We start from the raw sequence: 15883 nt of genomic DNA, 5'->3' as shown, positions 1-15883 counted from the left end.
TATTATAATTAATATTATTTTGCGAACAAACATTAGCCTCCTTTTTCTGCAACAATTAGGATGCGCTCATTAATATTATTAAATGTTCTAATGTCGTGAACATCAGATATTTTTCTTTTTTTAAAATCTCATTGACGGAGTATCGTTCTCTCGACGTCACATGATTATTATTATTAGTATTATTTTATTTATTAATTGTCCTAAATTTTGTCGTAATATTTGCGCAAACGTGTGCGCATCGTATGAACAACGATATTATCAGAAAATGAAGTTCTTATTTTCCTTCGATAATATACTTTTAAATAATTACAATCGGTAGAATTTTAATTTACAAAATGATCATTACTTTAGTATAAAATTTTTATTGTTGTTTTCTTTTTTTTTTTTTTTGCACATGAACATGTCATGTCGTGCATATTTTTCAAATCTGTGTCAAAAGTAAGAAAAGATAATAATAATAAAATACTTATGAACACGCGGAACATCGAAATGTATACGACGATTGTTTCATAAGATTAACACGGTTTTGAAAAGATATCGATAACAAATCGTTTTAATGTTCCGTAATATCACATTTTACGTAATTATTATCTTAAAATTCAAATAATCGAATAATTATCAATTTTATTATTTTTTTTTTTTCATATCTAATATTATTATTATTTCAAACAAAGTTCGTTATAAAACTTTGATACGTCGTAATAATGTACACATACAATGATAAATACTTTAAAAAATCTCGTGAAACATGATGAGTTTCTTTACGGCCATTTTTTTTTAATGTCTACTATTGTTTATTATTGGTCGTTGGTAAAGCCTTATTAAATAATCAATGCGTTAAAGATAAATGCCAAAATGTCATAAATATATATATATATTACAAAATGTTACTACTAAAACGAAAAAATATTATTTAATTGTTTCTTATCTTAAAAGTATATTATTATTATTTGGCATTTATTTTTAACGTATAATGAATATGATTTGTTTAACTATTTAACTGGCTTTCAAAGAGAATTTCATAAATTATAATCACACGGCTTATAATAAGATTGAGGTGTTTATAATAGGAAGTACAAGAAAAATAGGAACTATAACTTCCCAAAACAGAATATTATACAAATATTAAAAGATTATTATTATTATCACGCGGTATATGCAACGGGACTTATTATTTTTACAATTCTATTAACATATTAATTTACAAGCGGAAGATTTCAATATCTGCCAGTTAAAGTAGTCTAGTAAAGTAAATTATCTTAATAATATAATTAATAAATTATTTGATATTTCGTCAAAAAAACAAACTATATAAAATATAATTTAGTATATAGATGAATTGAAGATATAAATAATTATTTTATAATTAATCATTAGTTTTAATTACAAATGGAAACAATTGTTTCAATTTAAGCTGCAGAGCATTTTCTTTTTTTTTTGTTTTTTTTTTATATATATTGTATGAAAGCATTTACAAGAATACTTTCATATTTTATCGAATTTCTAGAATTTGTTTGATCAAGTTGAGTAAAAATTTCACTCGCATTCTCTCATTATAATTTATACAACAAAATGATATATACATGTATTAGAACTATTGAAAAGTTTTGTACGATAATGCCGTGTCTCGAGTATTTTCGCGTATCTCTGTGATCGGTGACGATATTATTAGGACCATTATATAATAAAATGTTTATTTTCTGAGACCATTGGAGATTGCGGAAATGAATACAAAAACAATTTTACACATTTGGCTTGGAAAAACGGACAAAACTTTTCGATAGTTCTAATATTATACCATTGTTTAAGTAAGTCTGATATTAAAATAATAAATCTATATACATATATATATATAGATATATATATATATTCTTGTGAGAAAATGCAAATGAATTTTTTACTCAAATTGATAGATTTAAACTTGTGCAAAATATGCTGCTCTGCCTTAAAAAAATTGTAGTCTTATTATATGTGATAATATTATTTACATTACAGTAAATTTCCGTATAACTCGGTTAAATGTTACGTGTTATATGAATTCGCGCTATAGGAAGAACTCGAGTTATACAGAAATTAACTATATTATTTCATTCCTTATTTTATTCTTATAAATTAAAAATTATACTATAACTAACCAAAAGTACATATGTCAAACTTTTCGCTTTCCTATATTAGCTTTCGCTTTTTTTAGAAGACTATCAAATGTTTCTTCTTCTTCTTCTTCTTCATCATCTTGATATTTTGACATATTTATTCGTTTTTTTTCTAATTGAGTTTCTTCATCTTCACGGTAGTGATCTGTAAATGATGTTTTGTGTTTAATGATACATACTCTCATATGAAACAGTTGCATATTAATTATTTATATTTGTATTTGTTCTTACCAAGATCTTCATATGGAATTTCGCAAAAATCTCTTCTATGGCCAAAATTTAATTCATATTTGGGTAAATTTGGATCATCGTTTCCATGTTCTAGAGCCTTGAATGCATCGTGTTTATAATAGAATGTTATAAAACCATAACAATCCCTGTAAATCATTTTATTTTAATGGAATTCATTTTTATTTATATTTGATGTAAAAATTAATGTACAATTAATTACCAAGGATGTTGCTCACGGTGATGTATCGATACTGTTTCAATGGAGCCAAAGCGTCGAAATCTTTGATATAAAGTAGCTTTAGTTGCCCCACTTTCCAAACACCCAGCATAAATGACATTTTGCCTGTATTCATTTGATTTTTTTTCTGAATACCGGCCATACGATCTTTGATAATTATTTGATGACGAACTAGTAATAATTAAATAACAAATAAATATATTATGCCACTATGTATGAACTATTAGTTACTACTATTAATTAAAAAAAAAAGTCATGTCACAATATGACAAAAATTTACCTTCTCCCATTTTTGTTGTTGTGAGAATTTTTTGACGGCATTCCGTTATACCTGTCACCATTTCTACTGACTTCGGCAAAGTTTCTTTTTATGGACCTATTTTCAGGGTGCCATTTACTGCTTCCGTCATTTGAATTAGGGGAAGATCTGCAATATTTTCAATTCATTTTATGAATTTAGGCCAATATCACTTTTTTTTTTTTTTTTTATCATTTTAAAAGTACCTTGAGCAAGGAGAATATTGATCGGACATTGAGGTGGATCTTGATCTTGATGATTCTGAATGTGAGAATGAGTATCGCGATCTAGAATTGGATCTTATGTCTGAGAGCGATTGTGATGTACAGCTGACGTTTGAACTAACTGAACTGGGGCGATGATTAATTCTTTTATGGCGGATATTGTGTCTGCTAGATCTGTTTTTACTTCTGTCTCGGTGATGTTCGTTTCGGTTTGGACTCGGACTTCTACTTCTACTTGTACTGTATGATCGGCTTCTAGATCGACTTGAACTTGAATCAAGCTTGCGTTTTTTATTAGCTTGTTGCTCTTCTCTATCTAATATATGTTTTTTGCTGTAAATCATAAAAAATTTTGTCAACATTTACAATAATGCAATTTATATAATTGTTTGTTTTAAAGATATATAGTTGATTTGATATTTACCTCTGTTGTCTTTCATCATTCCTTTTATCAACATCCATCAATGATTTGGTAGAAACTTCATTTTCCTCATTGATAATTATAGGAGATTTGGTAGACATTGTGTTTCTTTCATCAACATCTACCAAAGATTTGATAGGAATTTCATTTTTCTCATCAAAATCCCTCAAACATTTTGTAGCATACTTAAATACAGTTTCGTATGTTTGAGTCTCCATGTCTCTGGTAGGTGGTTTTGCCTTTAATTTATTTAGATCGGCTTCGGATATTTTTTCTGGGATGCATTCTCTTTCGCACCAAAGTTCGTTTCCCAATTGATCTTTGAATGGTTCTGTGGTTGTCGAGGCTTGATATACATATGCTATTGTCATTGATTGAGCGGCCAGTTTTGAGGTAACATTTGAATTTACTCTTCTATTTCTATATTCAGCTAAATTTAGTTTTTTGCGAGGAGGTGGTTTGGTTTCGATTTTTTTCGGAATATCTTCAATATTTTCTATTATAATGTTTTGCACAATATTATTGGAGCTATTGGTAGTTGTAACTATGCTTTCATTATTATTAGTAGCAATTGGTTGTACTATTGGTTGTACTGTCGGTGGCTTTTTTAATACAGAAACCATTTGTTTATTATCTTTTATTGGTGCTGAATTGTTTAATTTTTTATTTTTTGATCTGAGAATTTTTGCTACTATTGCAGATTGTATTTTCATCACACACATTGGTGCATTTTTTTGGGGTGTGCTTTCATGAGAAGGTGGTTTTATTTCTTGTTTTAAAGGTTGAGTATTTATGAGGTGCTCTTTTGTCTGCTTATTAAATTGTTTTTCAACTGTATTATTACTATTACTATTGTATGGTAAGAATTGTTCACTATTGTTACTTGTTTTAGCCGATTCTAAACTATTGTCCTTTATAAAGTTTTTATGAACATTACTTTTGTCACTTTCTTTAAAGCTTTTAGCTTGTCTAACTGTTGTTGTCCTGTTTTTCACTGCACAAGGACGATTGCATTTTTTAGATTTATTTTTTGTACTTAGAGTTTTTTCACTATTTTCACTAGTTTTCTTTTCACTAGCACTATTGTCTGGATCGTTAACGGTGAAGTTGGAATTGCTGCAATAATCATGGTCCAATTGGATTGATCCACCGTTGATTGTTTTATTTTTACTCCTTATTTGCCACCTTTAAAAATATTATTTTAATTATATATAAATATTTAAAGATTGTTTATTTTTTTAATGTGATTTCTGTTAAGAGCTTTCTTTATTATTAACACGTTCAGTATCAAACCATTTACTTTAATGCATAAAATATATATGCTTTGTGTAAGACTAGTGGTACATATGATACTGAACGTGTTAAAATAAAGTTCTAATTACCTTAACAACTTTGTTCTTTGATAACGTTGTACTAGTGATATCTTGTATTCGATTGCTGTTATTTCGTCCTCCTTTACGAAGGTTTGGCATTGCAGGTATCACAGAAATTCCTTTTTTTGTTTCTTTATTAAGGGCCTATATAAAGGGCAAGAATATATGAGACTAAGTATATTGTAGTCAACAACTACTATATATATATAATATAATATATATATATATATATATTAATTGCTAACTATATATACCTTTATCCTGTCAATCACTTCTTTAGATGCTGGATCGTTAATGTCTTTTATTGAATTCGGAGGTGATGAATTTGGTTTCTTTGGATAAACTGGTGAATTACTGTTTCCTGAATGGACCGGTGAATTTGTGTTTTTAGAATGTGCAGGCAATTTCTTTTTTCTTGGTTGTGCTCGTATATTTTGATTGGATTGTTTAGAAACTTTATTGTGACACGATGCATTCACAGAAAAAATTTCTGATGCCTCAAATTGTTCAAATAAACTGTTGACATCACCAGCTTCTAACACTACAAATTGAAAAGTATATATAAATATATATTAGATTGTATTTAATTTGGCATTTATTTGTTATTACAGTTAAGATTCATGCCATAATCAACAGACAATGACTAGTGTTTACAGAATTGATATTTTTTATAAATGAATATAATAAATATCATCGATAATAAATAGTTAATAATCTTGAACGAACAATTCGTATTTTATATTTAAATTTAGTCATTGTTATCGATTATGGTACATTTAGTAATAATTATAGATTAACATACTTGGTGTTTCTTCGGGCACTGTTACAATATCAATACAAGTATCAGTCTCTTCTTGTTCCTTTTCTTCGTATAAATTCCTTTTCATTTTTTTCCCCTTTGTGGTAATAGTTTCGGTATATGTTCTTTTTCTGTTTTTATTTTCAGTTGCGGTAGTCTTATTCTCACTTTGGATTTTCTTTTTCGTATTAAAATCCTCTTGAGAATTTTCACTACTAGTATTCTTTACACAATTATTTTTATAATCAGCAATACCTGTTTAAATATTAATTATATTAATTATAGAAAGATATTTGAAATATATTTATATTAGCAAATCACAAATTTAATAGCGAAGACATACCTGAACCTTTGATTTTAATTTTCATATTAGATATGATTTCAACATTACTTTCTTCTAGGTCATTTAAATGTAAATAAGAATTATTCGTTCCTAGAAGAGTCGTATCTTTAGATACGTTGTTCATATCATCGTCCATATCCTTTAAAAATAATCTTATATTAACAAACTAATATACAAAGAATTTCTTAATATATTTAATAGAAAAGAATTTTGTGAAATATACTAAATTTAAGAATATTTCCAATAGATAAGTTTGAAGTATAATTAGTTAGAGTATCAATAAATTTATTCAAAAGAATTTCTAGTAAAATACTTACCGGTAATGATTCAAGATGTTCATCCCAGTCGTTAACAGTTCTGTTATAATCTTCTTTATTAATAATTTCATTAGAGTCTAAGTCATAATTTAGCATCGTATTGTTTATTACATTTAAATCATTTGGAGAACTGCAATAAAAAAATATATCACATTGAAAATATTTCTTTGAAACAATCGGGTTAATAATAAGCATAGAGATATTATTACAACTTACTCTTCCAAGAGATTCCACATATCATCAATAGAAATATGTTCGGACGGAGGTTCCAAATTATTATCAATAAAATTAGAAAGCGAATCTTCATTTATAATATTCTGCAATACAATTATTAATATTACAGGTTAAAAGTCATCATTATTAATAAAGGAATAGCACATGTGAAAAATATTAACATATGTAAACATAGTATGTATAAATACAAACATTAAATATTATCAATGATTTGATTTATCAAGAAAACAATTCTCTGCGGACCGATATATCTGAGAGTATTATTTAATTCACATGTCATATTCTTTATTAATGAAAATAATGAAAAAAAAACATTGCGAAGAAATAGTTGTAATTATTACCTGTTCATTAGTTATTTCCAAGTTTGGGAATAGTTTACAATCTTGTAGATTTAGGTAATCAGTCTCCATGATGCAAGAGGAAAAGTATTTAATTACAATACCGTAGTCACAATCTAAAATAATAATAAACACAAAGTATTGACACGAGTATTTGACATAGTATTGTAGAAAGACCGTGCGCGCTATTACTGGCTGGCCACGCGCTCATTTTAAGGTTATGTCACAAAACAACGCGCCATACACGAGTAATATGCACACGGTCACATCAAAAAATCTCTTTAAATGCTCGAGATATGTGTTAAAAAATAAACTTCTTATGTAAACATCGATTTACCGAAAACTATAAGATCTTATTACGATATCCATTTTCGCGGTAGAAACTATTACAATCATAACGAATGCCGCACGTCGACTGGACACGCGGGTACCATACCTTCCGGCTAATTCCGCGTGGAATCGTGCGTCTTCGCGCACGTTTCATGAGGCTATTGACACATGCTTGTATTAACGGGAGGGAAAAGAAAAGCTTTACTATTGACAATAATGTATGATATAACATTGATTAAACGATAAAACTTAACAAAGTTATGAGTAAATAATGACAGATGCATCTTATGTACATATATACACAATGTAAATAAAAATTCGTGAATGAATAAAACATGTAAGATTTTAGTTTGCTCTCTCTCTTTGTCTCTTTCTTCACTCAGCTACACACACACACACACGCGGATTTATCAATGAAGGGAGTACTCTACGATTGTATACTAAATACACGTTTGACACCATATGTGTATATATATTATGTCATGTGCGTTACAGATAAAAGATAAAAAGATATGTAAAAGATATGTATTTTAAATATATGTAAAATAAATTGAGTATTGTTTTTTTTTCTTAATTTGAAGAATTTTAAATTATGTTGTTATGTTGTGCAGTATGATTCCTTAGTATCCTGTACGTATATTTTTAATTGCATTTAAATGTAAACCTTTCAATATTTCGATTCGAACATAGATGGAATTAGGCCATTTTCAAAATAAACGATTCAAAAGACGCGCGTCACGACACATCTTTGTACTTTCTCTATTTCTCGTAATATATTTTAAATGTAACAATGAATAAAGTTAACAATTAACTTTTTAGAATAGAAATTCACCACCCGCTTTTAACACTTAGCCAACCGCTCGAGTAAATTTACCCTTTTCATCTGAGGAACGATTTTTTCTCTATAGAACTTATTTTCGGGATTTCCGATGGTGTGTCTTTGCCAGCCATTAAATTATTTTCATCAATATTCAAATATATTACTACCTTTTCGTTTTATATTTGAGTTACCGTTATTTATCCGTCATCTTTACTGTTCTTAATTTTTTCACTCTATTACACCTATATTTTTTTGAATAATCATTAAAAAATAATTATTATAAACTTTTCATTTCGAATTTTGTATAAGCAATATGTGAAATCGTTGAACGTTTTTCATTTCAAATAAAGAATTTTAGTTCGTGATACTTCAGAAAAATGCGCGGTAGTGGAGAGAGCTTAGTTTGAAATTTTCGAGCGCTAGACTAGAGGTCTAACTAGAGGTCTCCGTCGGTCGTTCGGTCCGTCGGCAAAATATTTAACCTGGAATTGTCGGTATAAATAAAACGTGTTCACGTTCCCGACAACCCGCTTAACACACATCACATTTAAGAGCATAAACTTTTATTTAAAAATTATGATAAAACTTACCTCGTCAAGCGTCGAATTATTGTAGCGTTATATGGTTACAATTATACAATTCAATGTTCTTTGAATTGTATACTGTTATACACACTTATACGGTAACGTTTAAAATGTTTTAAATTCGCTTTTATAAGTTTCACCCTTACTTTGATTGATTCTAAGAACAAATCTACTTTCAAAATTATTCTTTACTTTTCTATACTGCACATGCGCTAACTTTCGCGATTTCAAACGTTAATTTAAATTTCAATGAAAAATTTCCGAATGATACACGAATGCACTTTTAAATACTGTTGTTGTGAATAAGAGCGACTTTAATAGTAAATATTTCTTCTTGTACTTTTATTTCGTCTACTCGATAGATCAGAACTACTTGGATCGATTCTATAGACTAATAGCTACGAGATTTCTGCTTTTTTATATATTTATCCCCACTTTGTAGAATAGATCCCTCCTTCCAAAATTTATCTGTTATTAAAAACATATTATCCCCACTAGCCCTGAGAAACGCCCTTTTGAACATTTACCTCGGTTTTCCTTATTGCTTATTCGTTTAAAATTCTCCTTCTTTTTTTATGTCATTGTTAAAACTTATCCTCACTGTGATTAGAACACATCCCTCTTCTAAAATTTATCTGTTATTAAAAACATATTATCCCCACTAGCCCTGAGAAACGCCCTTTTGAACATTTACCTCGGTTTTCCTTATTGCTTATTCGTTTAAAATTCTCCTTCTTTTTTTTTTATGTTATTGTATCCTCCTCTTTGACTAAGTCTGAATTTGAATCCCCCTGATTCTTTCCAATTTACATCTATGTTTTCTTCATTGCGCATGCGCTAAAAATTTTCCAACCTTTTCTATTTTCCCCTTCTTCTTTATCTTCTTCTTCTTCTTCTTCTTCTTCATCTTTTTACTAGGACTTTGTTCTGTTATATTTTTTATATTTTTTCTAAAACCATCTATGGGCCGAATTTTTGTTATAAATAAAAAGAAATGTTTATAACTGAAATACATATTTGTTGTTGAATATTACAAATTATTTTTTCACCAATAGTTTATATTATTTTGTGCGTTTATTTATTAATATTATTAATAATTAATTAATAATTAATTAATAATGTGCATTATAGCGAAACCGTGTAACACGATTTCGTGTTTTAGGACGGCTACCTGGACTTTCTTTTCACCAAATATTTTCTATGAAATATTGTCTTCTCTTTCTTTATGGTGTTTCCTTTAAATTTCTCTTTTTTTCTTTTTCTATATTTTTAAAGCACATTGAAGGTTGGAAGGACAAAGTCGTCCTTAAAATTCTTTTATCTTGTTTTTTTTAGTCGTTTTCATCGAAAACGGAGAGACCTTCACGGGCAATCGAATTTATTATAGTTTCACTTTTATTTAACAATGGTTAAAATACTCTTTAGAATTTTCTTTTTTCAGAAAATATCAAAGATTGTAATTCAGAAAAAAGAATTCCTATTTTATGATAGGGTAACATCTGTTTTCTATTCCTTTTCTTTAGTTCGTTTTCTTAGATTTTTCTCTTTTTATATGAATTGTATTTCTTTATACGATTTTTTCTTCATTCCATTAATAATGTTATTTTAAATTGATTTTCCTAAAATCCTCAATGTTTTCTTTTACAATTCGTTCGTCTAGAATATCGAAAAAAATTATATTGACATCTGTCCATTTTCTATTCCTTTTCTTTTGTTCATTTTCCTAGATTTATATATATATTTTTTTCTTTTTATATGAATTGTATTTCTTTATATGATTTTTTCTTCATTCCATTAATAATGTTATTTTAAATTCCTTTTCGTTAAATCCTCAATGTTTTCTTTTAGAATTCGTTCATCTAGCATATAGAAAACAATTACATTGACATCTGTCCATTTTCTATTCCTTTTTTTAGTTCGTTTTCTTAGATTTTTTTTCTTTTTATATGAGTTGTATTTCTTTAAACGATTTTGTGTCCATTTTATTAATGATGTTATTTTAAATTCCTTTTCGTTAAATCCTCAATGTTTTCTTTTAGAATTCGTTCGTTTAGAATATCGAAAAAAGTTAAGGTACAATTTAGAATATTTCTAAGAAACATTAAAGATTATTCCAAAATGTTGGCTGAACCAAACTACACATTCAAATTATACATTTAAATTTCTCAATAAGGAGAATAATAAAATGAATATTACATAATTTATCTCTCTTTTATCGTCACAAAATCTTTGATTGTGTCATCAAAATTGATTGAGTTTTGTTATTTTGCTTTCTATTGAAATAATGAGTCATGAAATATGTCATAAAAATGACAATCGACATATGTATATTGCATTCAAAGTGAAATCAGTTACAACAACTTAATGAGAATCGTATTAAAAGAGGTAACAACCGATAAGGGTTAATATGTTGTTAATGGTAACTAAAGTAATTTGGTTACCAAGGATTCCTATAAATCACCTGAAAAACTATGAGTCATTAGGCATGAGTGTTTATTCTCATCGCATTTAACATTATTCACATTCCATCAGATAATCGAGACAAACAAGGGTGACAGAAAGTATTTCGAAAATGTAAACCAAATATTGTATGCATATTTTATTCATTTTGAAAATATCATTGAAAAAAAAAAAAACAATATTATTCTAAATGGCATCGTATCGTAATCTGTTTTTTTATCACAAGTTGAACTTTTAACGTTATGTCCTGCTGCGAAGGAGGTGATAACATCGAACGTTCTCCTGGTACTGGCTGTTGTGGTAAATATTTCAATTTATAACAAAATAACAATTTAACAAAATATATTGATTAATGAAATGCATATGTATATATATATATATATTTAATAATACGTAGGAACAAATTGTACGGTTGGATCAAGCGGGTGTTCCGCTTCTGAATCTCAAATTCGTTCTTGTCATTGTCAAAATAACGTCGGTTGTTTAAATCGCAATGATTGCGGTGGATTTCGTCCTAGCAGTACAGCAGCTACCGGTGCATGTCCTGGACCGTGTCAATGTTTAGAAGAAGAAATTTGGAATAGTAACGTACCACCTAAACCAAACTGCGAATGGTTGAGCAATTTTTCTGAACTTCGACGTCAATGGAGTAATCATGCTCGTCAACAGAACTGCAAGTGTTGCAACTGTAGATCGTCGTAAGTAAATCATTAAATAAAAATAAATGATATATAAATGAGTTTTTAATTTGAGCAAAAATTTTTGTCTATGTCATTAACGTTATCTCAGATAAATTATAGATTAAGGATTTTAGAAATGACACGGGTTAAATTAAAAATTGTATTTTATATAATGTATTATATTATTATTTTGTATTTTGTATTTTATTGTTAATTTTATTCGATTCGCAGTAAAATTGCTACCCCCTGTCGACCGTGTTTGCCATCGACACCTTGCACCTCCGGCTTTGTCTTACCATCGTCGGACTGTCAGGTATACCGAGGTAGACTCACGTCGAGAGACCACATGTTTTCTATTAAAGCGAGTCAAGGGTAAACTTCTTTTGTAGCAACGATGAGAGAAAGAGAGAGAGAGTAAAATAGAGAAAGGGAGAGAGAGGGAGAGAGAGAAGAGAATAGGGTGAAAGCGAGATTATACGAAAAGTAACTATTTAAAGCATGATGTGTATAATAATTTTATGAAATGAGATAAAACAGGATTATTTTCATTAAAAAGATTTTATTCATCGTTGCTTCGAAGTTTGAACGAGTTACTCGCGCATATGCAGATAAAATGTAAATGAGTAAGAAATGAAAGCTTTCTTTCTCATTTTCGTTAGGATTGTCGCGAGGATCATCGTTTAGCCGGTGGTGCAAGCGATAAAAGAGATTTAAGTCCAGTGGAATCAACGTCCTCAAGGGAATCTCGTAACGTTGTTCGAAGAGAGGTTGGGGGTGGTTGTCCACCACCGGGATGTGGTCGATCTTGCCCAACGGGACGATGTCGATCACCAAGTACGGATCGTTCCTCTTCGTGTTCGAGGAATCCTACCTCCGTAGCGCGGCCCCCTTCCCCTTGTAGACCATCGACTCTTTGCCAACCCTGTTCTCCTTCCCCGAAGTCTATTTTAAAAAAAAGAAGTTGCTGTCAATGCACGACCAGTTATTGCATGTGTCAACCGATGCCACGAAATTGTAATTGTCCTCCTCCTGTTCAGATCGATGCTCGAGCGGAACGAGATTGCACTTGTAATTGTCCTTCATCTCCGGAATGTGCATGTCCACCTAGCGAACGAAGATTTCCTAGAACAATGGTTAAATGTCCTAACAGTAGATTATGTTGTCCCCTGCCACGATTACCTCCCGGTCCAAAGTGTCAGTGTAATCGGTGTCAGCCCTGTTTACCGCCACCTTGCGATCCCTGTACCTCCAGCATCTGTCGGAATGCCATTCCAAGAGCGAATCCCTGTTGTCCGAGTTCACCGTGTCCTCCACGTTCACCTTGTCGACCTAAATCTCCCGATCTTCAAGCTCCAATGTCTAGAACATGCCGCTCACCGTCACCTTGTCGTAAATCAGTGCAACGATATTGTGTCGGAAGGAATTCTTGTTGCGATGATATTTGCAACACTTGTCCGCGTGCTGCGAAGGACAGATCGTTGTCAGGATGTTGCGGAAGAACAGGTCAGTCTTCGACTATTTGTCGTAGACGAGCAGGCGGTGATACGCGACAAGAAATAATAGCGATGAAGCTCAAGGACGAGTCAACAAATACGAATGATCACGAGGGTAAATCGCGTAATCCTTCCTCGTCGGGATATTACGAGAAAGCTGAGGATAGAGAATGCGAACGCGAGGGTGGGACGTGTTCGTGCGAGTCGGATTCTCATGATTGTTATCGACGTATCGACAGGTCGAACGAAATTCGATCGGACGTTGCTTTCAATCATACTTCCAACTTGAATACGGTTAGTCACTTTGCTTATCAACGTCACGATAAATCCGATCAAGGGAGATTCGATATCGATTATGATTATTCTCACAATTTAGGTTCGATCGATGACGATTCATCTTGTCATCGTCGTCGTTATCATCGCGATACAAATAATAATAATAATAATATCAATAATAATAATAATAATAATAATAATAATAATGCATATGATTCTTCTCGTAAGAAATCATTTCAGGATTGCTCTCAATGTCGTTGCAGTCGCGATGAGGACGGATGTGATCTTTCTTGCGATCATTGTTGTTCTTTCGGCCCTACGAATATTAAAGACGAATCGCGATGTCATTGCGCTCCCGATGGTAATGGCTGCGATAAAACGTGCAATTATTGTTGTGCATTTAATGATTCAAACGTGATTATTACTGACAACGTTTCGGTAGCGCGAGATGAGCGAAAGGACGATTCGAGCGTTATCTCAAACAGCGATAATGATAATCGACGAGCTCGGGAAAATAACAAGGGTGTAATAAACAAATCGTTAAATGACATGTCATGAATCTTGTTTACGTAACACGCAGGACTCGTAGATTGGTTTTCTCTTCATCTCATTTTCGGACAATGCTTACGATTATTTATTTATTTATTTATCTAAATGAAAGTATTTTTACACGTGTAAATGTGTAATCTTTCTGTCGATACTAAACAGAGTGTAAACACTGTCCGTTAATAGATATCAGAAGAAGATAGCGCAAGGAATGAATTGTGTAGAAAATAATTGAAAATTGAAATTGATCATCAATAAAAGTCTAATTGATTTTTAATTTAAAAGCAGAACTCTCGCGTGTAGACTCGTCCTTGCACGCGATAGAGTGAGATAGACATTTACTTGTATCCTTGTCTCTGTATCTCACCAAAGGGCCAATGTGACACGTGGTGTGGTGGGTCCGGTAGGTGGAGATTGCACAACGACGATAGCATGGAATACACGTACACAGACATGTCGGTGCGATTGGAAGAAAGAAAACGTGTCCTGCAAAGACATCGTCTCTTACATCGGAACCATCGGTCATTCCGCTCTATCACCTGGCCCTCTTACCCTTCTATCCTTCGTCCTACTAATTCTTATTGCAATCATCTGGTCTTCCGGATTAACACTATATCACCGTTATATTTTCCCTCCAAAATTATGCCTAAGATATTTTGGTCGATGATTAAACGAATTTTTCTAAAACATGACGTGACTTTGTCCTTTTGTAATGTATTTTCTTTTCATATAATAAATTGATCTCTTCTTTTTTCTAATTATATATTTGTTCTGATAAACGTAAGAGAAGAAACCTTCGAATTGTGTTTTTATTCAAGAAGTGTTATTTTAAAGAAAGCATTAATATTGTTATCACGGAAAGCGATAACAATAGAATTTTGACAGATATAAGAAGGGATGGACATCTTGGATGAATACAGAAAATTTATTCGCTTTCTTTGGTTACAAAGGATCAATGTCTAACGTGACTGCTTTCTTTACTTACTCTTATTTCGTATTAGCATATTACTGATACCATTTCGATCGAGAACATTTATTTTGTACGTGTCATGTCATTCAGACACATCATGGAAGAGAGTGTCAAGAAAATATGAAAATCTGTTATGCAGCTGGTACAAAACATTATAGAAATGAGTAACTTTTGAAAAACATTCTTTATAATATCTTTCGAGAAACAACTTTCGAAAAAGAGAAATTTTTCTACCTAGTGGTAATTATTAAAAAAAAAAAAAAATATACAACTATTTAAGGTATTTCTTTTCAAATTTTTCATAGCAAGGTTAAAAATAACAATGGTTACTTTTCAATCTTTTTTTTTTTTTTAAAGAAAATCAAAAGAATTTATACCTAAGAATAAAATGATGTATGAGACAATAAAATGTTTCTTTTGATTAAATTTGAAAGTAGTTTGAAAACCATTTATTTCAAAACTATAAATCTCGGAATGACCTTTTTTTCCAGATATTTACCTTTTTTTAAGAATATAATAGAAAAGTAGGTAGAATAGGTATTAGTTGAAAAAACCAGTTGTCAAAATAATACTTTTTCTTTCTTCTTGGATATATCTAGTGAAAATAATGAATGTAAAAGTATTTTATTTCAAATATTTTGAATACAACACACACAGATATACACACTCGCGCGCGCGTGTGAGCGTATTTCATATTTTGTAAAATTCATAACAGCGTAAATGTGATTTTTGATCGCGTTGTCGGAACAATTTGT

At 30.5% G+C, this 15883-nt stretch overlaps 2 protein-coding genes across 2 annotated transcripts; one reads left to right on the top strand and one right to left on the bottom strand.

The window, feature by feature from the left end:
* Nucleotides 1-109: 109 nt before the first annotated feature.
* Nucleotides 110-7766, bottom strand: LOC107070209 (uncharacterized). The gene is made up of 15 exons (XM_089179244.1): nucleotides 7307-7766; nucleotides 6973-7085; nucleotides 6614-6714; nucleotides 6398-6527; nucleotides 6081-6219; nucleotides 5741-5992; nucleotides 5193-5479; nucleotides 4948-5082; nucleotides 4889-4899; nucleotides 3569-4750; nucleotides 3127-3477; nucleotides 2903-3049; nucleotides 2605-2793; nucleotides 2385-2530; nucleotides 110-2298 (listed from the first exon to the last, which is right to left on the bottom strand). The coding sequence occupies exons 2-15, from the start codon at nucleotides 7039-7041 to the stop codon at nucleotides 2150-2152; spliced, it is 3288 nt and encodes a 1095-aa protein (XP_089035370.1). The 5' UTR covers nucleotides 7042-7085; nucleotides 7307-7766; the 3' UTR covers nucleotides 110-2149.
* A 3639-nt stretch (nucleotides 7767-11405) lies between these two features.
* LOC149033450 (uncharacterized) lies at nucleotides 11406-14170 on the top strand. The gene is made up of 5 exons (XM_089179242.1): nucleotides 11406-11463; nucleotides 11561-11861; nucleotides 12075-12156; nucleotides 12503-13630; nucleotides 13853-14170. The coding sequence occupies exons 1-5, from the start codon at nucleotides 11406-11408 to the stop codon at nucleotides 14168-14170; spliced, it is 1887 nt and encodes a 628-aa protein (XP_089035368.1).
* The last annotated feature ends 1713 nt before the right edge of the window (nucleotides 14171-15883 follow it).

The sequence above is a fragment of the Polistes dominula genome, unplaced genomic scaffold, assembly GCF_049000335.1.
Source record: "Polistes dominula isolate Pdom_NZ unplaced genomic scaffold, Pdom_raw_medaka contig_373, whole genome shotgun sequence".
NCBI classification, from domain to species: domain Eukaryota; kingdom Metazoa; phylum Arthropoda; class Insecta; order Hymenoptera; family Vespidae; genus Polistes; species Polistes dominula.
This window is presented reverse-complemented; position numbering and strand designations above follow the sequence as displayed.

What these genes read in the sequence shown, in the direction of transcription:
- LOC107070209 (XM_089179244.1), bottom strand. Translation starts at nt 7,041, where the DNA reads ATGGAGACTGATTACCTAAATCTACAAGATTGTAAACTATTCCCAAAC. An exon ending in ATGTGGAATCTCTTGGAAGA is followed by an intron (nt 6,528 to 6,613) that starts GTAAGTTGTAAT and finishes TTTTTATTGCAG; the next exon opens with TTCTCCAAATGATTTAAATG. An exon ending in AGTGCCCGAAGAAACACCAA is followed by an intron (nt 5,480 to 5,740) that starts GTATGTTAATCT and finishes TTCAATTTGTAG; the next exon opens with TGTTAGAAGCTGGTGATGTC.
- LOC149033450 (XM_089179242.1), top strand. Translation starts at nt 11,406, where the DNA reads ATGTCCTGCTGCGAAGGAGGTGATAACATCGAACGTTCTCCTGGTACT. An exon ending in TGTTGCAACTGTAGATCGTC is followed by an intron (nt 11,862 to 12,074) that starts GTAAGTAAATCA and finishes TTCGATTCGCAG; the next exon opens with TAAAATTGCTACCCCCTGTC. An exon ending in TACCATCGTCGGACTGTCAG is followed by an intron (nt 12,157 to 12,502) that starts GTATACCGAGGT and finishes CATTTTCGTTAG; the next exon opens with GATTGTCGCGAGGATCATCG.